This window comes from Cercospora kikuchii (genome assembly GCF_019650295.1).
Source record: "Cercospora kikuchii DNA, contig_00007, whole genome shotgun sequence".
NCBI classification, from domain to species: domain Eukaryota; kingdom Fungi; phylum Ascomycota; class Dothideomycetes; order Mycosphaerellales; family Mycosphaerellaceae; genus Cercospora; species Cercospora kikuchii.
The window spans coordinates 234,531-260,656 of record NW_025408588.1 but is presented as its reverse complement, the minus strand read 5'-3'; the positions used below and the strand labels follow the sequence as shown (position 1 = coordinate 260,656).

Here is a 26,126-nt window from a genome sequence, read left to right as displayed (position 1 = left end):
CAGACGTTCGGCTGTGGAAAAGCGTCTCGAGTTCGCATATACTGTCGTACGCTTCCGCCAGAAGGCTTGCCCACTGGGAATACATCGCAAGGTCTTGATCGCCCTGCTGTCAGTACGCTTCCTTCGACGCTCCTCCGCGAACAGGTATAATGCACGCGAGCAACCATTTAGTGACTAGTGCTGCTTGGCCGCGGGGCGGAGGCGTCGAAGAATGCAAAGATCTGGAGGGCGCGTCTTGGAGCCAAGAGGTTAAGAAATAGCTGAGAGCTGACTTGACAACGATTTAACCGCTTGCAACTATGATGTTACATGAGTAGGACCGAAAGCAATGGCCAGCGCTCGAGCTATTGGTGAAATTCTGCTGAGCTCCCGATATGGCAGGATAAGTGGCGGCATCACACGACGTTATACTCGAAGATATAGGCAGGTCGAACGCGTATAGCGTGTGACAAGCTCCGTAGCTCGATGATGAGACATAGTCGCGGAGTCGCCGTCGCCGCAGTCTTGCCGAAGGAGGGATCGGCGCGACCTGCGCAGCTGGTTGCTTTCGGCATGCCTCTTCAGCAGACGCATAGCCGCCGCTGCATGTGTCCGTGGTCGAAGTCGGCACCGACGAGCTGAAGATGAGTCGAGATGTGGTCGATATGCACGACACGTCTTGTGCCAGGCTTTTAGGATGTCTTCTGCAGGATTCGCAACCCAGCGAAATTGTCGGTGGAGACGACAGCCAACCTTTGACCAATCATGTCAGAGCTGATGTTCAACCTCGCGTGGCTGCCATACCACGACACATGTTCGGAATTGCTGGATATTTGTTGTATTGACACGGAATAACAAATGAGGTGAACAGAGAACAGTGGCATCGAAAGTGGTATGCCCTTGGAGTAAGCGGATGCTCGGAAGAAGTGTCTCGGGCTCGATACGAAGCACGCGACGCCACTTTGCGCTGTGTCAGCAAGCCCAATCCTACGTCCACCTTGACCTCACTACTATCCATACCATGTGTTGCTAGGAGTCGAGAAGAAAGAAAAAGTGTGCCAGGCCAGAACCGGCCCGCAAAGAAGTCACGAGGCAATGGCAACCCCGAACGAGAGCTCGACCTGGCAGCCGCCGGAACTGCACGTCTCGCCGCCGACATGGTACCAACTTCCATTACAGAACATGACAGCAACAATACTCTTGGCCACTGTCGTTGTCATCATCGTCACTAGAATCGCGAGCAGCAGCAACACCAAGTCCAGACATCAAAATGGCGCCCTCACAGTACCGGCTCATCCATACTGGCTCCCTCTCCTTGGCCATATTCCCCAAATGGGCTTGGATGGAGAGTCATTCCTGAATGGACTTCGCTCCATCTACCGAAACGGAGCTTTCGCTTTGAATTTTGGCGGCAGTCGTCACAACATTGTGTACACGCCAGGCCACGTTACTGCTCTGATAAACGCGAAGAAGGAGAACGCAGACGCGGAAACGGTGGCCAAGAAATTGATGATCAACCTTTTCTGCTTCCCGGAAAATGAATTCGACAAGTATGATGCGGCGTACAAGGAGCTGGTCGAATGTTATCGAGAGATCCTCACCAATCCTGGATTGGAACACATGATGAACAACACAGCACGTCGGGCTCAAGACAATATTAACAATTTGGTCTCCTACCTGGAAAGTCCTGTTGATCAGATGCCATGGGAGAAGAAGGCGAATACTGTTCTCCTGGTCGACGAAGCAGATGGCAAATCAGCTCGCCCTTCGGTCGTCGAAGCCAGCCTCTTTCCTCTCCTCCGAGACTTCGTCGCCTGGACAGCTGTCCCCTCAATCGTGGGTACAGACTTCCTCGCCAACTATCCAGACTTCATTCAAGACGTCTGGACTTTCGACATGGGTTTCCTCATGATGGCAGCATCTCTTCCAAGATGGCTTCCAATCCCCGCACTCACTCGCGCACACATTGCCCGAAAAGCCTGCGTCGAGAAATTAGACACCTTTCACGAAAATCTCGAGAAACACTTCAAGGGCGAACCTCTTGAATCCAAATGGTCCTCTCTTGACGACATCAGCACCTTGATCCGCGCCCGCCTAGAAGTCTACCGCAAACATAACTTCTCCATCCGTGCCCGAACAGCCATTGACTGGGCTCTAATGTGGGCAGCAAACGCAAACTCCAACTCCTTCGTCTTCTGGATGATAAACAGAATCTACGCCGACCGCGTCCTGCTCGCTCAACTCCGAGAAGAAATTGCCCCCTACGTGACCATAACTCAAGAACGCACCGGCCTACCCATCGAGCCTCCACCCCAAATCACAAAGATCGACGTCGATCGTTTATGTGATTCTTGTCCACTACTCAAAAGCGTCTACGTCGAAACTCTACGCCTGGATACAGCCCCCTGGTCCTTCAAAGCCGTGAACCAAGACTTCGTCCTCCAATCCCGCGAAAAAGGCGCCGAACCTCTCATCCTCCGGAAAGGCGAATACGTTCACGCCGCGCATGATCTTCACAATACCGATCCCAACTACTGGAATGATCCCATGACTTTCAAACCGGACCGACATATCAAAACAGACTCGGATGGAAAATCTACCGCTGATTTGGGAAGTATTCGACCGTATGGTGGTGGGGCAAGTATGTGTAAAGGAAGAGCTTTTGCGTTGAAAGAGGCGATGACGTTTACTGCGACCATTATTTCTTTGTGGGAGATTGAGCCGAAGGGTGGGGGGAAGTGGAAAATGCCGAAGCATAAGAAGGCTACGGGGACGTATACGACGACGGAGGATACGAGGGTTTGGATTAGTAGGAGGAAGTTGGATTTGTAGGTAGGTAAGAAGGGCTTCTTGTGTTTGGTGAGCGATAGGCTGGGATGGTGGTGTTCGCTATCTACTGGCTAAATTTCTCGTGGTCCATACGTTGAGGCTGTTCGATTGCATTGTGCTAATGGGGTGTCCAGAGAGTTGTGCAGAGCGACCAGACTCGTCTTATATCTGAATCCCACCTCTCTTTTTAGGGCTCGACCTGCCCTCCCGGCCCGCTTCAGGGCACTCAAACCTTACACTTTCCAAAGCAGGCACTCGCCCTATAACTCATTTCGCGTCCGAAAGAGAAGTCTGCTCGAGTATACAGATCTGTCGCCTGCATGCACGGATTCAAGGGCCATGTCCGGGCTTCGGCTGCCAACAAAGTTGCCCCGAATCGGCTGCCAACAATGCTGTGAATGGATCAGGGAGCCAGATGCACCCCACCTGCTATCCAATCCCCAAAAGCAGGCAATAGACTGCGTGCCAACAGACTAGCTTGTTATATATACAGTCAAAAGGGTAGCCACCCCGCTCGTACGTCGCCTTTAGCACCTCCACCTCTGCATTAACAAAGATAAAAATCCCACAATCCCACCCAACAAATATCCAAAGATGAAATTAAACTGGGTCCCATTCATCATCAGCGCGCAAACCGGGGGTATCATTTGGGTACGCAAACATCTCTCTCTCTCTCTCTCTCTCTAGAATACATTAATCTCTACAATCCAAACCATAAACCACCACGGTTGCAGTAATGTTTTCTCTGACAGCCGATCATGTATAGAAGTGCGACGTCAAAAGTAACACGTGTAGTGCTGGAACTCAGTACTTGTATCCGAAACTCCATTGCGCTGTGCAGTGTCGAGTCCAGGACAAAATGTGTAGAACGATCGATACGAATGGACCTGATAAGAACGGACAGAGGGTTGCGAATGCCGCTTCGTGTACGTGAGGGGGCTTGGAGGGGCTTTGTGGAGGGGGTGGGAATGGGGCGGCGTGGGGTGAGGTGGTAGGGTTAAATGAGGAGGGATGGGACGCAGAATCGTGAAGAGAGTTCCCGCAAAGGCAGTGTAGATTCGTTGAAACACCGCGTGTCGATATCTTGCAATGCTGATCCGTCAAAGTGCACCCATATGAGTCTTCCATAAAACAACTTGATTCGGCATGAGCTTATTCTTCACTACGGCATTTGCACTGTCATCTTCCTTCAGGATCGCTCTCGAGCAAAGGCGAGCATGGGCTGTAGTGGTCAATCGGCTCAGTCGTGCGGCATAGTCGTATCCACGAGCGATGTTGAGAAGGTCCTGCCATATGAGGATGACGAAGGCTTCAAACTCCATCGCGATTTTATGCGTCCATAAATTTCGTGCTCGGTGTCTTGCTCTGTGCATTGCAAGGCGCTTGGCATATACTACAGTTACACGAGTTGGCATGACAGTATTGCGGACAGGAATAGCATAGCTTCAGCCGAGGGGCAACCTCCTCGCTTTGATGGCTCAGCGAAGGACACCGGCACGGAAGCTAGGTTGTGTACGATCCTTCGGATTCGCTGGCATCAGTTCCGTTGTCACTTATCCAAGGGTCGTCATCGTCCGCGGCACCATCGCCGTCCGCTTCGTCTTCACCAGCATGTGGGTAATCCTCACGTTCAAAGTCACTTCCCCAGTGATCGTCCACCAGAATGGCGACCGGTCCGGGACGAGAGCTGACTGGGGTGATAAGTCGGCGCAGTCGTGCAGTGGGGTCATGCTCGAGCTTACAATCTTTATCACAGCCAAGTAGATCTTGGCCAATGAAGACGACAACGTCCTCAACAGACAGGCTCGTGGCGAAGCACGCATCCACCAGGGCCTTATGCACGATGCCGTGGTTTGCAAATTTCCATGGTTCCCAGCATATGGTATGTGACCCTACGGAAAATCCCTGGCTGACGATATCGAATGTTTTTCCCGTGCGAGGGCGGAGCACGAAGTTCAGGTCTGCCTGCCCTTTCACCTGAGCCAAATGGTCGCCTTCACGAGTCTCATTGCCCAGAAAGAAAGCAAGTTCGTCGCCCGAATAGACTCTGACGCATTTCGAGAGCATCTCGTTCAAGGTCCTGTCGTTGCTCGCAGCTGTGATGAAGTCCAGCATCGTCAGATTTGTATGACCAGGATATATGCTTTCAAGACTGCACGTCAATCGGCCCTTCCCATCTGTGCGTAGCTGCGAAGCGCTGAATTTCATGTTATAACGAGATGGGACTTCCGGGTCCATGCTGACATCTTGCTGGAGTCTCTTCGCAACCAGATACTGGAAGTCCGGATGATCCATGTTGACATCTAACAAGCAGAGCAAGTTACTAGTATAGGTCCATGGAGAATTGTGCCGCATGATTTCCATCGCAAGCTCCAACGCGCATATGCTATAATTCGGTTCGATGTGGAGCTTCAAGTCGTGAAACGTCAAGAACATCCGGGTTCCGTAAATACGATCTCGCGCATCTTCGCATTTGAAGTTTTGAAAGAGTATCAAACTAGCTTCTTGCATGTTCCATTGTGGTGTCTGGTGGCACACAAGACCAAAAGTATTGTAGCTGATTCTGAACAGAGCCTGAGCTTTCTTCAGATCTCGCAGTAAATCCAAATTGCGTGTCACCGTCCATGAGAGGCAGAAGCTGCCGCAGAGAACCTCTTTTTCACGAGCCACGCCGACCTCCTGCAGAATCCACAAGCGTTCCCAATATGGTCGACTCATGAACTTGTCGCAAGCCTTGAGAAACCTTTCGAGGGTCTCTGCTGAGTTGGTCTCTTCCCAATAATCCCACAGTTCTTCGCAGCTAATGCCTGCCCTCGAATAGCATTCGATAACAACGAATGAGAAAGCTTCTCCATGGCTTGGACGCAAAGTTCGGTTGGTGAACTCCTGCGAAAAAGTCCACAAGAATTCGCTGTCATCACGATCAGGTCCAACACAAGCCAGCACCTTGGTTGCCTGGGCAAATATCTTACTCATTCATCATTGCCACTTGACGACTTTTCTCTTCGAGATTCTCCTGGTCAATGCAAAGGGCATCGATCCAGATATAAGCATCCGGATAGTGGTACCGTGCTTGCCATAAAGCATAATGGCAATTTTGACGCACCATTCGAAGCTCGTTATCGATGAAAATTTCGCGTGGATGCGCCGTGTCTCCCCACGTGTATGATATCGCCAGATATTCGGGGGTCGATCTATCGAAACCATGGACAGTCATCTCGCATGAGATCTTATCGTCTACCGCTGCAGGAATGAGACGTAGCAGCCGGATCTGTCGCGCGGGTTCTTGTAGAGGTTCCATCTAACCGATGCGACCTGGAGGCTCTGTGGGAAGCGGTGCCGTGCGGCTCAAGTGCAATTCAGTGTATAGCCAGTGCTCCAAGTAGCAATATGCGAGGCCCTGTAAGATATAAGGATGACTTTGAAGTTCATCTAAATTTTCAGCTCTTTGAAGGCTGCGACTGCGCCCCGTGGTGAGGGGCCCGAGCAACATGGCAGTGGATCTGTGCGTCGTTGGGCACAAGAGGCCGGCCAATATGCATCAGCGGCATCCTACTGCTGGGATACGCGTATCACAGTGGTGTGAAGGCTCGAGGCGGGCGAGCAATGCTGTGCAGAAGGAATGCATGTCTTCGATGTGTGCGAAGAGAAGGCACGTCGGAGGCCCCCACATGGCCACGGATCCCAGGCAAGCGCCATCTGAGATCGACAGCCAAGCAACTGGTTCGCGATGACGATGATGTCCGCATCCACTTCCAATGTTTACATTTCTCTCCTCTCCACATGCAGATATCAAAGTCTCATAATCGCCTACATGAGACGCGAAATCAAACACGACGAGTCGGCAGGCACCTGCACCTGCAGATTCTGGCACTCGGCACGCAGCCTAAACTTACCTGACCGGAATCCTGCCTGCATCATGTATATCAAGCAATCGGTATCCACCTCTCCAGGCCCGCAGGTCAAGGACCAACAAACTTGATTTCATTCCTTTCCTCTCACACTCTCACACCTCCTCCTCGCGAGATGGCGCCAGCAACTCGCAGCCAAACGCTGCGAGAAGCAGCCGCCACGAGCACTGATCTCCCACAGCACAACATCGCCGACCCACAGCAGCTCAACGACACAATCCGCGAACGAACTACTCCCTCTCGAACCAGCCACGCAAAATCTAGCACCGAATCGATCCGCATGCTCCGAATACGATATCCGGATACCCCGCCGAAATTCATCATCGACTTATCTCTCCCGCCTGAACAACGCTATCTGGAAGTTTGCGCTGCTTTCAAAGAGGAAGTCAAAGGTCTCGTGCCGCTTTTCGATGAAGTCGTCAGCGGTTTCCTCTACGGCGTGCCGCTGAAATGGGTACACTTCATCTCACGAACATTGATGCGAAAAGTCTACGAGAAAGATGAGAATCGAGAGTTGAAAGGTATCAGTCAGGCGACTGGTGTACCGATGTACTTGCTCGTATGCTTCAATGTGTTGCTGGATTTGTTCATGGGGTGTAGTAGTGGAGGAGCGGCGGTGAAGAGTGGGGATGGTAGCAAGATGCTGCATTTTAGGACGCTGGATTGGGGAATGCCTTCGTTGAGGAAAGTGGTTGTGCAGTTTGATTTTCAGAAAGAGAAGGACGGGCCGATTGTGGCTTCGAGTTTGACGTATGCTGGGTATGTGGGTGTGTTGACTGGGGTGAAGAAAGAGCTGAGTATGAGTTTGAATTTTCGGCCGTATCGCGTTGAGAAGGGGCAATTATGGGCAGATACGAGGTATTATTGGCATTTGTTTATGGTGCTGATTGGGCAGAGGAGGAGCATATCGAGTGAGTTGCGACAATTTCTGCTGCCGAGGAAGAAGAAGCATCGCTGGCGATCAGATCTGCGAGAAGAGTGGGAATCGTGGACGTACGACGATACCGTGAGGACAATGTCATGTACGGATAAGAAGCAGAAAGCGAAAAAGACGACGGCATGTTATTTATGCTTCAGTAATGGAACCGAGACCACAGTGATCGAGAAGGACTACAGGACATCGGTCTCGAGAAGCAGCAGAGAAATCATCGTGGTGACGAATACAGATCAGAACAGGCCCGACAGTACAGATTCGCAGAACAGTACAGCTCCTCTGAATGGAGCTGGCGACCAACAGAACAGCGGGACAACTCAAGAAGAAATCTCAACAGAGAAAGACCATTCTCCCAACCAACCCCCAGACCAAACCGGCATGGCAGCACTACTAAAAGAAGCAGCCGAACGACAACAATGTGCCGAAGACAACTATCAGCGAATGCGAATGAAAAAGGGAGGATGGTGGTCATCAACAACAGAAGAAGAAGTCTTCCAACCCCTCATGACAGAAGAGGAAATCATCGAATTGGTCCAAAAGTATCCCACCACGAATGAAGAGACACATTTCGCATGTGTTATGGACCCAAAAGAGGGTTGTGTCAAGTGGTGTAGACGCTGGGTGAAACCTGTTTCCGGACAGTGGATTGCGAGGCATATGAGTGAGACGCGTTGAAAAGTTGAGCGCTGCAAGCTCATACATCAAGATAATATATTGCAAGGTTTTTTTTTTAAGTTTTTTTTTTTCGGCTCTGACTGGAAGAGCGTATATACATAAACTTCGCCGATTACTTATTTTGGTTGAGTAAGTAAGGCAGAATTGGGGGTCACCGCGTCGATGCGTCGTCTCTCATCTGTGGAATTATTATTTTACCTTTCGTCTGCTTATAGGCTATACCCTCACGACTACCAGTACTGCACTTCTGTTTTTGGATCTCGTTAGCATTTCTTTTTTTTCTCAGGGTACAAGGGCGCATACGTACGTGGAAAGTGGTTATACCACGTCGGCAAACAGGACCGAACTACCAATTTTGCGTAGTCTCAGAGGGTGCGAGTGCCACAACCTCCCTCCCTGGGAGTAAACCATTTCATCGAGGGTCATGACATGCGTAGCCAAAAAGGACCTTGTTCCGCGATCTGCTCCTCTCTCTCTCCGGCTTAATACCCATACCCCTTCTTCTTACAAGTCGGAGCATTTTTCGGATACTTCGTCGTCGTGACAGTCTTCGTAGAAGTCGTAGTATAATACTTCTTCACCGGACTTTTCGTATTCGTCGTCGTTACAGTCGACGTCGGCGTCGAAGTTACAGTCACAGTTGAGGTAGAGCATACTGTAACATCGGGAGGTGTTGCAGTTACTGTGATTGGAGTCACAGTAGTAGTGGTGGTTACGAAGGTAACCTGACCATTTGAAATCTATGGCAGGTAATGTTAGAAGAATTCTTGGAAGGAGAGGAATATGGTTAAACGTACTGTGCATGTTCCAGCAGGATCCTGGCGAGCTACCAAAGATCCGGTTTCCCGTGCGTAGCGGGATTTTGGAGGGCGGCATTTAGATGAGACGGTCTTGGTAGTTGTTCGGTAGCAAGTTGAAGTATAGCGCTTCGTAGGGACGACAGTGATAGTGGTAGTCGATGCTTTCCCAGTAGCCGTTATGGTCGATCGTGCGCAGACGCTGGTCACTGTACCTTCTGGTGCAGTAGCCGTGGCAGTGGCGGTATTCGTGACCGTTGTAGTGCTCGTGGTGGTAACACTCGTACACACGCGACTCGCGGGGGAAACGGCCTCTCCTGGTAGCACGTACAAGTTCAAGCCGTCCGTACCTCCACATCTCTGCCCATCATTGCCAGCGCACTGAGCTGTGCATCGTACATCTGCAGCCTTATACCTATCTTCGGGATTACTTCTGCTACATGAACAAACATTGGGACCATTAGCCGCGTCGGCCACTCCGAATGCTTGGAAAGATCTGCAAAAGCTAGCACAATCTTCCAGTGTTGATACAGGTCCTGTGGCTCCTTGGTATCTTGGAAGAAATTGCCCATCAAAACAGCCAGCATAGTTGCTAGTGCAGACGCGTTAGTGCTGCCTCATTCACACCCACTTAGACTCACTATGTGTCTCCGTTGCCCGCAGCAACTTGGGCTTGGTTTGGGTTGGGATCGAAGCAATTTTGTACGTAAAGCGACTGTACTCTCGATTAGCAAAGACGATCAACGCAACGATAGGGTCGTCACCTACGCCAACACCCACGCCGCCGCAGATCTGATCAGGATTGCCCGGGCAAGGCCTGTTGCAGAGTGCAGGATCCACCGGATCAGCTCCTGCTCGAATAGCTGGAGAGCATTCGCAATTGAAGGATCCACCGGCCAGTCCAATCCAGAAATATCGACTTCGGTCACTACCGTTCCGGCGACAAAATCTTGCACACTCTTCCAAGGAGTTTGCCGTGCCACCGGCGTTGCCAGGACCAAGATCTTGAGAAGATAGACTACACGGTTGTCAGCGGGGCACGTCGGTCGTTGGTCATTGCTCAAAGAAGTGCAGATACCAATAAGCGAAAGAGTACTCTTGCACGTCGCATAGCTGCACTGGAGTTTGTGCAGCGGCGATGCCAAGCAAGAGAGCAAGCAACGTTTGCAGGGTGCGATTCTGCATGTTGGGCGAAGGGTGAGAGTGGAGGGCAGTGGAAGGGGAATGCGGCAATGGTACTCGGGTAGCTTCCATTATGTAGTCGGTGTGATGCGCCGGAGGGCCGTTGTGGAAAGCGATGATCCGCCGCCAGGCCGTAGGGGGATTTCTCTCGTCTTTGCCCTGATTTGGTAGATGATCGTTTGCCCGCGTGTGGCGCACATGTTAGTGAACTCTACCTGATTGAGACATCAGCTGATCGGTCGGGTTTGGAGCATCATCACCGTGTTGGTCTTTGGTATGCAGAGCATGTTGTGGCCGAGATGGAGCGGCTACTTCTAGGTGTGAAGAATCAAGAATCAACTGTATGCGGGCATTGCGTTGTAGCACTGTGGCCAGACTCCGCACGTGGTCCAAATCGGGACAAGCCACACAGCGAGGCAGCGAGATTGCTGGCCAAGAAGAGGCCAGGGAATTTCGAGCGATTGTTTTGATGATTTAGAGACAGCAGGTTCGAGAGCATTAGCGGGGATCGCTGTCGCTGTCGCTGTGTCGCTGGCTCGTGCGATTCGCTTCCACACCGCCAAGACGGCCCTCAACCACCACGCAAGATTGTTGCGACACTTGGAGGAGTCGGAGGATGCGGTTCAGATCCTCAGCATAAAGTTGGGATGTTCTGAACGTGTTCTCTGTCAGCTATTCCAGAGGCATAGTCGGAAATCAGTCTGATTGCATGCAAGAATCGACTTTTTTTTTTCCAGGCCTTTGGACGAGGATAACATTCGCAGCTATGCTTGTCGCGGCAACCTGGAACGCCATTTGGTTGTCGCTCTTGGTTTCCTAAGGTTCTGCATTGCGCTTGTGTCTCTATGTTTCGGGTGGTAGTAGTGGATTGCGCTAGGACTAGTTCTGCTGTGTGCAAGAACCGACGAATGTCCTGAGATGTCATCAGGCGATCTACAACAGAGTCACTGCCTGCCTGAAATACTCGGAGGTCGTCACACGGCGTGCGTAGAAGGTGGTGTCGTCGTGACTGCGGCGGAAAATCGCAGCGGAAATGGCAGTGGCAGTGGCAGTGGCAGCAGCAGCGGAAGTCGTGCGCACGTGAGCCTGAATCGCTTGAGATGGGCAGGATCAGACAATCAATAGATGGGCGAGACCCAGTGTACAGCCATCTTCTTAATTCTTGTGCTGTGCTCGGACGAGGATCTCATCATCGTTGACGCGAAATGCACTGATCTTCGCCGTTCGGATCATTCTGCACGCGTTTTGAAACGACGCCTGTGCTCTTGCTCAATCTGGATCCGGATCGGAGATGCGGATGATGTGCCAAAGATAGGCGAAAGTTGAGCTGAGAGACGCGTCTGGGCATGGTACGCGTTTGCTCGGCTCGTCATGGTCGAAGAAGGTATCAGCATGCGTAGCATCTCTCCATGCGAATAGCTATCTATCTCATCCTCGACACTGTACCATCGCAGTCGCACAACGTGCTGCCGTTTCAACGTCATATCGCGCCGTCGAGAACCTGGTCCATCCGGTAGAAAGTGGAGTTGCATCGAGGCACAGTCAACGCCACAATCACGGTTTGATTGGCGCAACACGTCGGACACGTTCAGGCACCTCGCGAACTTCACACGACTTGAGCACGCACACCTTGCATTAGCCCCTCTTCTCTCACGCGGAGCGCCAGCGTCTGTGTGTAACCTAAGGGAATGAGAGCAGCTGAATCTCCTTCGCGTTTGCAGTTCTTGCCTTCTCTTCTCACACTGCACACATTCTTTCACGTTCATTATTGTGTGCACAGCAGAGCAGAGCAGAGGAGACGTGAAGTCGCAGCTCATTGTTGTCCTTGACTACCGCGCCCGCGAACTAGTCCAGGGTGTTCGCTCCGCGCTTGTCGCACCTCAGCAATCCGACCGAGACGCGTATTTCATCATCTACTGAAGACCTGGCCAAATGACGGCTCACGTCCCAATGGCAAGAGTGCCTTTCGCACCACTCGACAATCCGCGTCTACAACACCTCGCGAGCGCGAAGAACCGTCAGAATGGTATGTGATATGTCGGTGAAGCTACGCGACGCGTTCGAGTCACTGACAGGGCTGTGTGAACAAAGGCGTCAACCTCGCTGCGGCGCAAAAGTCGGGCAAAACAAACATGAACAACATGAAGACGACCGGCGCAAGCAACAAACGTGCATACGAATCTTGCAATTTTGACGACTTCGATAGCGAAAATGTCGACCCGGCAATGTTTGATTCGCCTTCAAAGAAGACGAAAGGAAACGCGTTTGATCTTAAGCAGCAGAAGTCATTCACTTTCAGCTTGACTACTTCCAAGCCAATGACCACGATGGCGCCACCTTCAACGTTCTCCGCTTCTGCTTCACCGCGCGCACTCTCGACTCCCCTTCGCCGGAAAATGTCCTCGCCGCGCGCGCCATTGACTGCACCTGCTGGAAGATCCCCCAAGAGGAAAGTTCTCGGTGTCGGCGGCGCTTCACGACGGATTTCTGCGCCTTTTACTCGCATTGATCCGCCTTCCTTTGGAACTTCTTCTTCGGCTTCGGCTCTACCTTTCAGTCTCGACGCGGCATTGAGTGGATCACTACCCAACTCGAGTGCGAAAATGGCCTCTTCTACCTCAGGCGGCGCCACCATCGCAGAGAGTATGCCCAAGAACTGGTTCTTCGAAATCTACGAAGACACTCCCGAAGAGGAAGCCGCGAATCTCATGGAGCACAGTACTCTTACCTTGGACCTTTCGAGTGATGATGAGGGCGAGATGGGGAAGAAGGAACTTTATCGTGGGAAAGAGAATACGCCGCCGGAGGGGTATGATGCTCCTACTGCTTCTTCTCCAAGGCCCGCTACTGCTGTGACGACGATGACAGAGGTTGTAAGGACGAAGGTTCTGGCGAAGGACGAAATGGATGACGGTTCGCGGTCGCCTCTTTCGGATCTGGAGACGGAGGGCTTTTTTCCCGAAGGGTTGAGCAAGGAGTCGTTTGTGGTGGTCGATGAGGAGACTCCGGTCGTTGCTGTCGTGAAGGACGTGCCGGCTGTCGTTGCAGAGGAGATCGTTGTCACAGAGGGTGTCGTCGCCGCACAGGAGGCTGCCGCTGCGGAGGAAGTTGTCGCTGCGAAGGATGTTGTCGATTCACCGGTCGTCGATGCCAAGGGAGATGTCAAGGGAGAGATCATCGTGTGGCAGGATGAGGATGTTGTGTGAGACTGTTGTTCTCGACCGACTTGAGGGTGTCTGGGACTCGGATGGCGGGTTTTCTCTCTTTGGTTCTGTGCCAGTCAGGATATCCATTTTGAGGGCGGCGTTTATTTGCTGGGACTGGGATTGGGAGCGGGCGATGTTTCTTGTTGTCACGATGTTTACGCTGTGTATGAATTTCAATTGAGCATGAGATATGTGTTTTGTTTTGAGCTCCTTTCGCTCCTTCCTCGTTGGTGTTTTACGGAGCTGGAGGACTGGGATGGTGGGGTTGGCTGTTGGCTTTTCGCATTGCGACTTGCCCAATTTCACCCCTCATCTCTTTGTCGCGCACTTCGAACTCACATCCCACTTCGTCACACAACAAGGCGCGGTCAGACGGCATTGCGCGGCTGCGCTTTTGTCGCAATGCGATACAGGGTAAGTTCCTCATGTATGAATCCATAGACACTTGTATGCAAATGCTCAGCTTCAATCGGTAGTCGTCTTTTCCGTCGCATTTCGAGTGTGAGTCCTATGCTGTCATGCTGTCGGTTTCCAAGGGCGTGTTGCTGTCGCATTGCGCCCTCGTCCTTTGCGGAGTGAGTGATTGATGCTATCGGTTTGTTATTGACTGTAGCACCTCTTCTGGCCGTCTGAAGAGATCTGTTCTGGAGTCATGGTCGTCGCGCTGCCGCGAGTTCGAATCGCACAAAAGCTGGACCTACAGTTCCTAATGAAAAACAAGACAAGCCATATCGTGGTCTTTGGTACGGCCTTGGTTGTCGGCATTCGTGCTGCGACGCATTCAAGTCTTATCTTTGTCGTCGTCGTCGCCGGATGGTCTTCGCCGTATACCACCGCTGCTCTGGTCGTTGCCGGCTGAGTCACAGTCCCTGCGACCATACATCACCATGGACGCTATGGAGTGAATGCATGACGTTGAAGGCCAGCATCCGACCAGAATATGGAATGTACACTGCCGTGTGCACGCCTGGCCATACCGCTCATCGTCGTCCACCGGTCTTGGCTGGAACACCCTCGATGCCGCCAATAATTTCGAAGGTCATCAACAAGAATTCATCGCCATCTGGAACAAGATGCAAAAACTATCATGTGTTGTTCCATGATGAAAGAGCATGCACACGCATAGTGGGGACCAGCGGTCAACGTCGCCGCCCTCGGCGTTGCTGCGGGAGTGGTCCGAACCTCGGCGAAAGTCTATAAGGCTGTCTTCGTACAGTCACCTTGTCCTTCGGGACATTTGGTCAATTTGAAACAATACAGAGAAGATTAGCATGGCCCCTGCACTAAGGATGACACATGCAAACAAAGAGTGCTTCAAATTTTTTGAACTTTTTGAGGTCAAAGCAGTATGCAAAGCCAATATTTCGCGATTGTAGGTTGCCCGTAGGTCAGCGATTCGAAATTTCGAAGTTTGGACTTTTTTTTGCCGCGGAATCTTGGCTTTGCATTCTGCTTTGACCTCAAATGGAAGTTTTACCCTAGGTTGGCAGCGAAAGATCGCCGTCCCTCAAGCCGAATCTCTGTCGAGCTGAGAACCCTCCCATGCTTTCGGAAACACACTGCGGGCATAGGCGATATGACCGGTAGCCACCAATCAAGCTATTTGGAGTACTATCTCCGAGGATATGGAGGGCTTCCAGCTTCTCTGCTTGATGTCGCGCACAAGGTTACCATGGACAACTGGCCAGAGACACGGCTGAGAATTGTCTGTTCGCATGTCAAGACGATTGATTCTCCAGCGGACTGGCTTGCCCGAGGCCAGGGCAAGAAGTCTAGACAAACATGGACTACAAGGAGATTCGGATCCGTATTGCGAACGGCTACCTCTAAGGCTTCGTCGATCAGTTCCCAAAACCATCTACGGATGCGTTCCGCAGATCGATCAAATCATTCCGCGACAAATACAACACGAAGATCGCCAAATTTCGCGAAAGCAACCCCACAACGCCCCTCAGGGAGGCGCAGGACGAAGGATGGCTGTACGTCCGTCCGTTCAGCCGTGACGAGGGCGTTGGCAGTGTCAAGACCCTCAACGAGAACCTCCACAACCGAGGTGGCGCTGTGGAGGATGGCTCCGACGATGATGAAGCCAGATATTGGAGAGTAGTATCGTGCGTCTTCGCCGGTAGAAGTACGATTAGCTCACCTGGGTCAAGCAGTAAGATCAACGTCGAAGAACCCTGGCCACAGCACCAATACGACTCACGACAACTTTCACGATGACATCCGAAATACGACCTAGCATTGCCATTATCGGCTTGACTACACGCACTGTTTGCATCTACTCGCATACTGCATACCCACGACTACGATTTTTCCTCGTTTGCTCGCATCACGACATATGGACAGTGTCCATCTGTGTGCAATGCCAACAAGCCAGGAAGGCAAAGATCCCTGACGTGTAAAGACGATGAAGCAGCTGTGATTAAGGATGAAGCAGCTGCGAAGGACTTGCTATGCCGTACATGGCAGACACGCAAAAACAGTTCGCGCGGCCATGGAGGGCTCAAAGTGCCATGCCTCGAGGTGAAAGGTTCAGCTGAATGAGGTGGAATGCGAGTAGTCTTACTTCAAATCCCATGTCGGCAATTGGAGCGTCCAAATGAAGGTCGTTGCGAGTGATCGCGCGAGCAAGTGAGGGGCTGGGCCAGTGAGTCTGAGGCTGAATGAGTGATCAAGTGAATGCTGGTGCCGCGGCGCCGGGGCGCCGGTGAGTGTGAATACCAGCGCACTTCCACCTGACCCGACTAGGTCGACTCCAATCTCATACCATCAGCTCGACAAGTGCACATCGCGGGCGGAAGAAATAGGTGGCGCACTGCATCTGGCACGAGTAGGCGTTCTTCGACATGCCAGGATCGGATGATGGTGACCGCTCGCTCTAGAGCGTGCTGTTGATCCCGCATATCGAGAAGATCTCCATATGTGGTCTCAGTCGAAACAAGAGGTCGAACACTTCTTGTACGCAACCCACATGAAGCGGTTCCTCTTCCGCTGGCAGGATGCCCGCGCTGCACATGGCAGGCGCACATAGGCGCTGCATGTTGCTTAAGAAGAATGATGTTATACGACAAGCAAACTCTGACTTGTCGCTTGCGGCAGACGGGCAAGTAGAAGGAGAAACGACATTTGAAAGATCCTGCAGGCGATCGGAGCGCACGAGAGCAGAGGTGAACGAGCTGGAACCTGTTCCTGCTGTGGGGTCAGTGTTGGTGAGGGCCGGCCAGTGCTTGCCAAGGCCAGTGTTTGCGTGAAGCTCTCAGGCAAGCATCCGCTGCTGTCGCCGCTCTTCTCCCGACACCGCGAATCCGAAATCCTGCATCCCGAACTCGACCACTGCAAATCATGGCGGAAGAAATGGAGATCTACGACGTGGAATTCAATGGCCCGCCAGAGCCCAAATCATACAGTGGCAGGTTTTGCTTGGCAGCAGATCTTCTGCGAGAGAAGAGATGGGCGAGGGCGGGATACCAAGCAAAGCTCAATCTTATGGATCTTTGGTTGCCTCGACTCTGGCAGATCAAGAACTGCATCATCATCATCAGCAGTGAGGACAATTGGAATGAGGCGCAAGTACGTGTGGGCGCTCGAAAGTGCTAATCGAGCCGGTTACTACCTAGGTGGCAGGACGCTGACGGGCAGACAGACTTACATCGACATTACCGAGAAGTTGTGGGAGGCCGCTCGCGCTGAGCTTGGCGATGAAATCGAGAAATGGCCACCATCTTGCCGCTCCGCTTTCGAGGAACTGAAAGAAGATCAGGAGCAGCAGCGTGAGAAATGCAATCCACCTCCGAAGAGTGAAGAACAAGAGCACGAAGTCCAGGAAGGAGAGGAGCATGATCTCTGGCCATATGATGATGAGGATTATCTGGAGGGCATGGATGACGACCAGTACTATGCGGCGATTGAGGAGTGGGACTCCGAGGACGAGCGGCGTGATCGCAGCAAGGAGCCAGACGCACTGATGGCTCTCCGCATGACCTTGGAGAAGCCAAAGGCGGTTGTCGACGACATTGTTGCGATTGAGAGCGTGCAACTGCAGCAGCACGGGAACACTGAAGTGCAAGAGGAGGTGCAGGAGGAGGAGCCGCAGCGAGAACAACTGGACAGTCCCGAGCGACAAGAGGAGCGGAAATCGGAACTTGAGGCACCACGTACTTGGTTGGCACGTCTGAGTATGGCAATGCAGAGCGTCAAATACATGTATTGAGCTGCTCCTCAGGCTCCTTTCGGAACAAAAGGTCCGTTAATTCCAAACTTTTGATGTCACTTTCCACTTTCCTCTCCGTGTTCACACGTAGAAATCGCGTATGAGCTTGCCTTTCAACCCACCACCTCCTGTAGAGGCGGCGGAGGAGGAGTAGCAGAAGGAAGATTAACTCGCGGACAGGCCCGCAAGACCGCTTGATCAATCGTTACAGTATGCAGAGGATAATGTCGGGCCGCATAGGGAGGCAGCAATGCTTGGCACTGTTTGCTGTGCAACGCTCAGAAGTCTTCCGAACCCCACCGAACTCCTTTTTCTTTTCTCAACATCAACTTGCACCTCCAAGACGCATCTAAAGGTGCACATCTCCAGAGCGCCGTGTGGTCTCTGCTAGAACCAAAGTCCGCGCAAAGCGAGACGTTCCCCACGCACCTCACTGCCGTGCACTTGGAGGGCGCACTTTGTCAAGCTGTCACGCGACGTCTGATTATCAAAAAATTCCAATCCGCGAGGCGACTCGCCTCAAGACCTCACCGGTCTCCGCCTCGGCCTCGAGTGGTACCAATTTCGAGGTGCGGCGCCACTGCCTCCAAAACGTTCAGGGGCGCACTCTCGAGGGCCGTCCTTGAACGCCTGAGTTTCCAGAGCTTCGCGAACATCGAAATATATGGCCAACGCGCACAAAGTCATCAACTATGACTTCCGCTCCAGCGCGCACTGTTCCTTATCTCGCTGCTGTCCAGCTTGCGGACCGTGCTATTCAGCTGCAAGCGGAGCATCAAAGAGCGAAGGCCGCCTGGGCAACAGAGAAGTCGGACTTCGTTAACGACAGAGATCGTGCCGAGGCCGGCTGGGAAATGGAGAGATCGGACTTCCTTAACGAGAGAACACGTCTGTTGTGCGAGAAGGTCGATCTCGGGATCGACAAAGCAGTACTCTATACTGCCAATGAAAAGCTAAAAGTGGAGCATGCAGAACTCCAAATCATCGTCGAGAAGCTACAAGCCGAGAACAGATCCCTCCGCACTGAACAGGCCCTATACAAGAATTCGATGCACAGCTCAGCCGCTTATCATGTGTTTGCGATCTCGGAGCTGTTAGAGTATATTTTGCTGCAGGTGCCGCACTCATCGCGCGATGGTCCATGTTACAACCGGGACGGCTACAACCCGTTGTATATTGCAGAGCGAGCAGTACCACAGCTATTCGAATTGCAACGCGTAAGTCACCAGTTCGCGTTCGTTATCGCAGGATCTTCCGCATTACAGACGCGCATGGGGCTACTCGAGCTGCCAAATAGCCATGACTCTGCAAGAATCTACGAGCATCCAAACACGCATGCTCATCGATCTGGTGTTCTGCTGAAGCACGCCGCTACGACTCCTGCGGCGAGGCTTCAACGCAATCTCTACGGCGATGCCATTCAAAGCCTTACGGATCTACCCGGTGCTGTCCCTCGCAAGCCTCTTGTGCCAGGGGACACCAAGATATTCGGCTCCTGGACTCAGATCAAGGTCAATCTGGAATCAGCAGTGCCGTCGCAGATTCTTCGCCAGAGCTTCTTCATCAGTTCTTCTGTGAGACGCGAGTATGAGTATGCGACAGAGCGAAAGACCACATGGGGAGATGTGGCACGGTGGACGCTGTCGGTTCGGAACGACGTGTTCGAGCGGCAGAAGGCCCTAGAAGCACTGTCAGGTATATCGCCTGACGTGTTCGCTTGATATGTGTGTCGGAGACAATGCTCGGAAGGACAAGGCTTGATACGCTAACGGACCTGGTACTTGCACAATGCGGATCTGCACTTCATTACTGCGTCTTGGTCAAGGACGGCGCGCCGAACCTCGAGGTTGTTTGCAGAGCTTGAAAATAAGCCTAGTGATTGGCTGCAGCCGGTCTGATTTGTATATCGCCACTGATGTACCCGCTAATCAGGATCTGAGATGCCCTGCGATCCTCTGAGATCGATCTCCAACAGGGACAGTATAAGATCCACAATAGCAGCAGTACGTAGCTCATTGAACAAAAGTCACTTACACACAGTCATCATGTCCAGTACGAGCACCGTCCTCGCCCACCTCACAACCGGTGTCATCACCCTTCTTGTCTTTTGCGTCTGTGCTGTCGCAGCCAATGCTCTCCCAGTCAACAGAGATGCTCCAGAAGGACCTCCAGGACGTCCTCGGCTGAGAGGCGGAGCCAATCCCTCGCTTTACCGCAAACATCCTCGCCCCCATCCGCCAAGACCACATGGCGGTGTTGATCGAGGTCCACAGACTGGATACACAGGAGGCAATATTGATCCGGACATCACGATTGGGAGTGGTTCAAAGTCGGGTGATCAATGGAAGCGACATGTTGGTCTTGCCAAAGGCAGCAGCAACAAGGAGATGTGAAATTGAGTGACTTAGGTGCTTCAAATGAGAGCTTGAGCCTTTGAAATGTATTGTTGAGAACGAAGCAGACTGCGGATGCATTGAGAGGCGCCCTTCTCTGCTTGATCAATGATCCCGATTCGCTACGATAGCCGCATGTATTGTCCGCGACTGACAGGTTCCGCCTGAGATACCCTTCTGTGTCCATAAACGTATTGCTTCTCATGGGATAAGCGACATAGCCACAGTCTCGTTGCCTCCTGGTTCAGGTCCACTGCATGATCTTCCCCTGCTCATTGCGTCTTCGCCGGCTGCCCTATCTTCTGGCGTATGTAATTTCCCAAGAACCCGTCACCTCTGAACTCGACATGCTTAGCGCGCTTGGTCAGAGCGATGATCTCGTTCAATTCTGTGACACGTTTGAGCTTGCTCAGCTCACTGGGTGTCGCAGCTCGGTTCTCATCATCATAAATGCAGATATGGTTCCAGAAGGCCGAGTCGCGTGGCACAGTGAGCGTGAGCTTCCTAAGAGCCTCAAAGGACCGCAGTTTCTTCAATTGAGGTAATGGATCTCCCATGCGCTTACGATTCACAACGATTCGGAGGTCTCTGATGTCTTTGACAGTTTCGTGGGACAAGAGCTCGAGAGCGCGATCAAGACTCCTCAACGAGCCGAAGTTGAAAGTGTTGCGGCCATAGAATACGGGTAGTGCCTCTTGACGAACCTGCTTCGAGACCACCAAGACCGCAAGCGTCTTAGTAAGACTTCCCACTGCGAATTCGTTTTCTGGAACCTCCGTATCCGAAATGTGCGCAGGAATTTCCAGATCCGTGCGTGACCAAAGGCCTAGACGAACATTTCGGTGGATCGGTTCTCGAGCGTTGTCTGCTAGAGTCAGACCAGGTCTTGGGTAGACCAGAAGCATCTTGTAGATCTTTTCACGCAGTTCAGCGGGCAGGCCCATGAAATCGAAGTATCCTTGCCGCAGAGGCTCAAGTCTATCGCGTAGATAGATGCGTGCGGCCTTCGCACACATCGTGTATTTGTTTTCGCAAACGTCTGTATCATGAGAAGGGTCGAATTCGTCGACGCAATTCAACGGATGTTCAAAATCTCTCGCAGCCTCGTACAAGCCAGGAAGGATATGCCCAAGCTGAGACTTCTCTTCGGAATCGTACGACGCACTTGCTTCGGCATCGAATTGATCTGTGAATGCCAATAAAGCTCGGCGGTTGTAGTATGCGAGGGTCGAAAGAATCTTGTAATGGATTTCTTTGAGTCGCTGAGGTTTCAGATCACTCAAGACGTGGGCGATGACCACGAGTTCTCCTGTGGTGAAGGGTGGTTTGTGCTTACTGTGCCGCCATAGTCTAATTAGCTCTTCCACTTCATCCTTCAACGCGCGAGGCTGGGCAGCGGGTTGGAAGCGCAAGACCGGTAGCGAAGACGGAGGAAGAAACGTGACTACAGTGGCGCCGTTGTCAGACGCTGCGACAACGGATGTGTTAGGCTGAACTTGAGCCATCCTGTTGGGCAATCCTCTTGAAAGGTGTTTCAATGATCGGAGAGGGTGAATTTGTTACACTCGATGTGACTGTCGTCGACCTGTGTTTGCAGCGCCGTACCTCACTGGTTGGAGGCTGAATCGAAGTGTAGCGTCTTTTCCCGGTATTCAGGCTTCTTCAAAGTTCCGGGGTCGTGGTTGGTTGTTAAAAAGTTCTCGCCGGAGTCGAGGAGTTGAAATAGCTGACGCAAAGAATGAGTCAAACAGTCAGTGAACGAGTGAAAGTCCAGCAAGTGAACAAGCACCTGACATAGGAATGAATAGGCATGGAAACTTGGAGAAAGGTGTACTTCAATCAGCCGGCGAGTGTTCAAACGCGTCTGAAAGGTCGCATCAGCAAACAGATCGATGCGGTACGACGATTGGTCACTTGCAGCACCTGTGCCACATACTGCGCAAGAACCTAGCGGGCGTAGCCGCAGCGCGAGAACATCGTCCACACGACTTGTTCCTCGAGCAAGGGGCATTCGGGAGTAGTACAAGCGTGGAGATGTTTGTCGAAGGCGGCAGAGATTCGGGCCTCCAACATCACAGTGAAATCCAACATCGTGAGAGAGTCGCCTGAAATGACTTTGACTGTATCGCGTTTGCAAGTCGAAAGCGTGATCGTGATATAGTTCTGCTTGCAGAGCTAATGCCTCTGACGCATTCGTGCTCGCAGGCCAGCAGCCTAAGAAAAGAGAGCTGCGGTGGTATCAATACCTGGAATCATGACTCCCGAGGACTTTTGCTTTCGCTAGATGTGCTTCATTCCAGATCTCCACTTACCAGGTCGATGACAGCAGTCGCGCATGTCACGAGAAACTGGCAAGTTGTAGTCTTCTAGACTTGCATGCAGTTCGGTCGTTGACTGAAACAGCCAATCAAAACTTGACGAGACGGCCCGCTCGCTAGCGTACCCGCGACTTCTCTTCTATAAAGCACCGCTTTTACTTCCTACATCCGACGTCTTCGAACTAGCGCGCTAGAGTATTCCCGCGTTCGACATCTACATCGCCAACCAACGCGTCGGAGCAATCCCGCGTTTCATCTACATCTTCCTCAGCCCGGGACCTTTTGTCCTACGGTTCCAAGCCTGCAACGCCGCGATAGACGTGGTCATGGCGGCAGCGATCGCTGCGGCAGCATCCGATGAGGGAGGCACTGCCGATGGCAAGTGGCCCTCTTTCACGGACAAAGCTATACGCGCTCGCCTTGTAGATCTCAAGTATCTCAAACCTTCAAAGGTCCAGGAACATATCTTGAGCACAGGTGGGTTCCATCACGGCGTGAACAGCATGAGGCTCCAAGCGGTCAGCCCGATCTATTCTGCCGGCCGCACCACTGGTGCGCTCGTAAGTCTTGCCGATTCAGTTATCAGAGATCTTCGCAATGGCCGACTGCCTTTCACAAATCCAACATCTACCACTGCAGAAGAAGGTAGGCCTGCTCCTCATATGCCGTACGCTCTCATTATAGTGCACGCGCGGGAACCTACTCGGACCATCGCCGCCACTTTGAGCGCACTGCTCGATGGCCAAGAGGTGTCAATTGGAAGTTTGCACGCGGACACCGACTTTCTTGGTGAGTACACAACTTGCGATATCTGCGTGGCAACTCCCAGCGGGCTTACGCAAGCTGTCAATAAGGGGCATATCTCAGGCGCACAGCTCAAGTATGTCTACTTGGACGATGCCGACGAGCTTCTTGGTTCAAAAAAATTCGAGTCTCGCCTGAAAACGGGACTGTGGCGTCTCACCTGCGAAGCCAAACAGTTGCATGATGTGCATATGAGCTTCATGATATGTTTCGTGGGCAGACCTCGCCAGACGCTCGTTGAAAACGTGAGCAGAAATATGAAGCCCATTGCTCTTTTGCCCCAAGTGGTTGTCTGCGACGGGTCAAAGGCGCTCATTCGCACTAGGTACCATTTTGACTGGGTGCCGCGCGATGAGAATTTGTGTGACACGCTGCAGCGTTTCTTTGCTCAATGGCTGGAGCTGAATCCAGGCAGCGCTCGGAACAAGAAGCACCTGGTCACATATGCGGCCACCAAGGATAGCGTCGATCTGATTGCAGAGGAGTTGATCAATTTTTTGGCGAAGGACAGTCACGACGAAGAGCATGCCAAGACTCTCGTGGCCAAAACATACGGCATCGCAGTCTCCGAAACGCAGGAGGGAGAGTATTGCGAGGACCATGGAATGGGCAACTTCCAAAACCCTAACCATGAGTGCAATATCTTGGTGTCCACCTACGTATCTCACTACCGATCCTTCACCCAACCCGACATCTGCTGTCTTGAGCTGCCTACAACGACTCCACCCGAGCAACAAATTGCAAAAGTGCACAAGTGGTTCCGTGCTGTGTCCATAGCGGGACTTGGCGAGAAGTATGGAGAAGTCTGGACGATGTTGCGGCCCTGGCTGCCCAAGGCAGAGGGTAGATCTCGGCGGGAAGGGATGGACGATAAGACTATGGTCGGCAAGATTGTTGAGGAGATGGAAAAGTCCGAAATACCTGTTCCTCAAGACCTGATCCAAAAGCCAGAGCGTCTGCCAGCTGAGACGTTGCTGCCGCCATCACATTCGTTCGTGTGGCCTCCCCCTCCGGATACTTCTACCTCCGGTCAAATGTTTGAATTCACATCCGCCGTGATCACCAAGAGACCTCGTGCATTCAAATTTACATTCCCAGCTGTCGTCAATCCTTCGGGACCGAAGGCATGTACGGAGCCTGCTTCAGCTGGTGTCAGAGGCGCGGCAGCAGCTCTACAAACTCTCCCTGGCGATGGCACAGTAGAGTTACGAAGCCACAAGCTCAAGTCACTTGCGAGCCGCTCAGTTGGCCGGCCACGAAATCCCTTTGCGGCTGATCCCAAGTATCAGGAGCAAATGGCTTGTGCCAAGAGAGAGCAAAAGCTCCGCCAGTCGAACAATGGCAGAGGCTCTAAGTGGTGATGGCGGGATGCGGTAACAAGATCAAATGGATCGGGCGTGAACATAGTCGGAGGTAATGAGAGGGAGAGGGAGGCATCAACAGGACTTCGTAGGGTCCACATAGTCGTCCCATCAAGCAGGCGATATCAGTGGCGGCGGATTGAAATCCACTGGGTTTGAGCATACTAGAGTTGGCTTGAGAGGATGATCGGTAGCAACCAGATAAGAGGATCAACAGAACTTCGGAGGGTTGATGATCCCGTCAGCTTCTAGCTGCAGACGAGGTCAGCGAGCCTCCTAGTAGTAATGAAAAGAAAACTTCGAAAACTCCATCGTTTTGAGACTCAGCCGTCGTTATAAATGTGCGTCTGGTGTTATGTTGACATCAGTACTGATTCGTTGTAATATCCGTCCTCTTTATTGTTCCACTGACTTGTAGAGCCTCTCAACTGCTTCAGACCATAACTCCGATTGTGTGGCAGTAGGTAGGTAGTTAACCTGCAGGAAACAGCTGACAATCGATGTGAAGCAATTGACGAAGTATTCGCTCACGCGCTCACCTGTACCTACCTCACAGGTTTATCACAACGAGAGCTGTCTCCACTCAGACGCACCTACCTACATTGCTCCCTTCACGAATTCGATTGGCTTCGGAAGGTACAGGAGCTTAGGATGATCGGTCTCGCATCGAACCTGTAAGAATTGATCGGCTCTATGCAGAGTCCACGCTCTGGTTCTACCAATCGAGTGTACGTGCCGCGTGTCTCTGCTTCTTCATCGTCCTTCAACGCTTCTAAAGCCTGTCGAAATGCGTTTGTTCCTATTTCGATGTCAGAGTCACGTCTGACTTGCTGCTTGAGGACGCTTGTCGGTGGGCCGTCAAGAGGGTATGTTGACATCAGCTCCCGCAGAGCTCGCAAGACTTGCTGCTTCACTTCGTCGTCAGCCATGTTGTGGTGTTGTGGTGAAACAACGCAGCCAGCGTTTGGTCGCTTAATGACACAAAGGTGGATGCCAGTGGAAATCAAGAGCCCTTCCCACGGACAAAAACAAACAACGCTCAGATCTTCGCGACTCGACACACCATGGCGAATGCACCAAACCAGACCCCACTGGCCTTCGCGCCAGCCGCACAGCCTCGCTTGACCAAAGTTGCTGATACACGCAAGCCTGATGAACATCGGGAGTGGTATTGTGTGCGTTGTTCTCTTCGCGCTCGAGGACCACCCACTGACGCACAAGCAGGTTGCGATCGACGGAAACAACGCGTTGAAAGATGACCTCGATCTGGCCCGACGTATCCGCGAGAAGATCGTAGAGATCACGGCTACCGAGGAAACCCTGGGGGACCGATTGAGCACGAGACCAGTCACGGAGTAGGATTCATGCAAGTACATCCTCAACGACCATTCTGCGTCTCAGAAAGCTGGCCCTTTACCCAGCTTCTGCGTACCAGCTGGCACAGACATGCAGGTGTGAGAAAACTGCGGCGGCCTCGCAGGCCACATCCTGCTGGAGAAACCTCGTGCCCAGCACTACAATCTA

At 52.3% G+C, this 26,126-nt stretch overlaps 11 protein-coding genes across 11 annotated transcripts; 8 read left to right on the top strand and 3 right to left on the bottom strand.

Annotated features, from left to right (window-relative positions):
• Positions 1–1,074: 1,074 nt before the first annotated feature.
• Positions 1,075–2,811, top strand: CKM354_001021000 (uncharacterized protein; the record flags this gene model as incomplete). Its single annotated transcript, XM_044805662.1, has 1 exon — positions 1,075–2,811. The coding sequence occupies one exon, from the start codon at positions 1,075–1,077 to the stop codon at positions 2,809–2,811; it is 1,737 nt and encodes a 578-aa protein (XP_044661597.1).
• Positions 2,812–4,311: 1,500 nt separating this feature from the next.
• Positions 4,312–6,109, bottom strand: CKM354_001020900 (uncharacterized protein; the record flags this gene model as incomplete). The annotated part of the gene is made up of 2 exons (XM_044805661.1): positions 4,312–5,719; positions 5,781–6,109. The coding sequence occupies 2 exons, from the start codon at positions 6,107–6,109 to the stop codon at positions 4,312–4,314; spliced, it is 1,737 nt and encodes a 578-aa protein (XP_044661596.1).
• Positions 6,110–6,834: 725 nt separating this feature from the next.
• Positions 6,835–8,328, top strand: CKM354_001020800 (uncharacterized protein; the record flags this gene model as incomplete). Its single annotated transcript, XM_044805660.1, has 1 exon — positions 6,835–8,328. The coding sequence occupies one exon, from the start codon at positions 6,835–6,837 to the stop codon at positions 8,326–8,328; it is 1,494 nt and encodes a 497-aa protein (XP_044661595.1).
• Positions 8,329–8,810: 482 nt separating this feature from the next.
• Positions 8,811–10,310, bottom strand: CKM354_001020700 (uncharacterized protein; the record flags this gene model as incomplete). The annotated part of the gene is made up of 5 exons (XM_044805659.1): positions 8,811–9,068; positions 9,126–9,717; positions 9,767–9,840; positions 9,894–10,143; positions 10,204–10,310. The coding sequence occupies 5 exons, from the start codon at positions 10,308–10,310 to the stop codon at positions 8,811–8,813; spliced, it is 1,281 nt and encodes a 426-aa protein (XP_044661594.1).
• A 1,929-nt stretch (positions 10,311–12,239) lies between these two features.
• On the top strand, positions 12,240–13,513 carry CKM354_001020600 (uncharacterized protein; the record flags this gene model as incomplete). The annotated part of the gene is made up of 2 exons (XM_044805658.1): positions 12,240–12,333; positions 12,399–13,513. The coding sequence occupies 2 exons, from the start codon at positions 12,240–12,242 to the stop codon at positions 13,511–13,513; spliced, it is 1,209 nt and encodes a 402-aa protein (XP_044661593.1).
• A 3,345-nt stretch (positions 13,514–16,858) lies between these two features.
• Positions 16,859–17,726, top strand: CKM354_001020500 (uncharacterized protein; the record flags this gene model as incomplete). The annotated part of the gene is made up of 2 exons (XM_044805657.1): positions 16,859–17,086; positions 17,160–17,726. The coding sequence occupies 2 exons, from the start codon at positions 16,859–16,861 to the stop codon at positions 17,724–17,726; spliced, it is 795 nt and encodes a 264-aa protein (XP_044661592.1).
• A 692-nt stretch (positions 17,727–18,418) lies between these two features.
• On the top strand, positions 18,419–19,447 carry CKM354_001020400 (uncharacterized protein; the record flags this gene model as incomplete). Its single annotated transcript, XM_044805656.1, has 1 exon — positions 18,419–19,447. The coding sequence occupies one exon, from the start codon at positions 18,419–18,421 to the stop codon at positions 19,445–19,447; it is 1,029 nt and encodes a 342-aa protein (XP_044661591.1).
• A 324-nt stretch (positions 19,448–19,771) lies between these two features.
• Positions 19,772–20,119, top strand: CKM354_001020300 (uncharacterized protein; the record flags this gene model as incomplete). The annotated part of the gene is made up of 1 exon (XM_044805655.1): positions 19,772–20,119. One exon carries the CDS (start codon positions 19,772–19,774, stop codon positions 20,117–20,119), a length of 348 nt encoding a protein of 115 aa, XP_044661590.1.
• Positions 20,120–20,391: 272 nt separating this feature from the next.
• On the bottom strand, positions 20,392–21,624 carry CKM354_001020200 (uncharacterized protein; the record flags this gene model as incomplete). The annotated part of the gene is made up of 1 exon (XM_044805654.1): positions 20,392–21,624. One exon carries the CDS (start codon positions 21,622–21,624, stop codon positions 20,392–20,394), a length of 1,233 nt encoding a protein of 410 aa, XP_044661589.1.
• Positions 21,625–22,763: 1,139 nt separating this feature from the next.
• On the top strand, positions 22,764–24,602 carry CKM354_001020100 (uncharacterized protein; the record flags this gene model as incomplete). The annotated part of the gene is made up of 1 exon (XM_044805653.1): positions 22,764–24,602. The coding sequence occupies one exon, from the start codon at positions 22,764–22,766 to the stop codon at positions 24,600–24,602; it is 1,839 nt and encodes a 612-aa protein (XP_044661588.1).
• Positions 24,603–25,666: 1,064 nt separating this feature from the next.
• On the top strand, positions 25,667–25,961 carry CKM354_001020000 (uncharacterized protein; the record flags this gene model as incomplete). The annotated part of the gene is made up of 2 exons (XM_044805652.1): positions 25,667–25,777; positions 25,827–25,961. The coding sequence occupies 2 exons, from the start codon at positions 25,667–25,669 to the stop codon at positions 25,959–25,961; spliced, it is 246 nt and encodes an 81-aa protein (XP_044661587.1).
• Between the last annotated feature and the right edge of the window lie 165 nt (positions 25,962–26,126).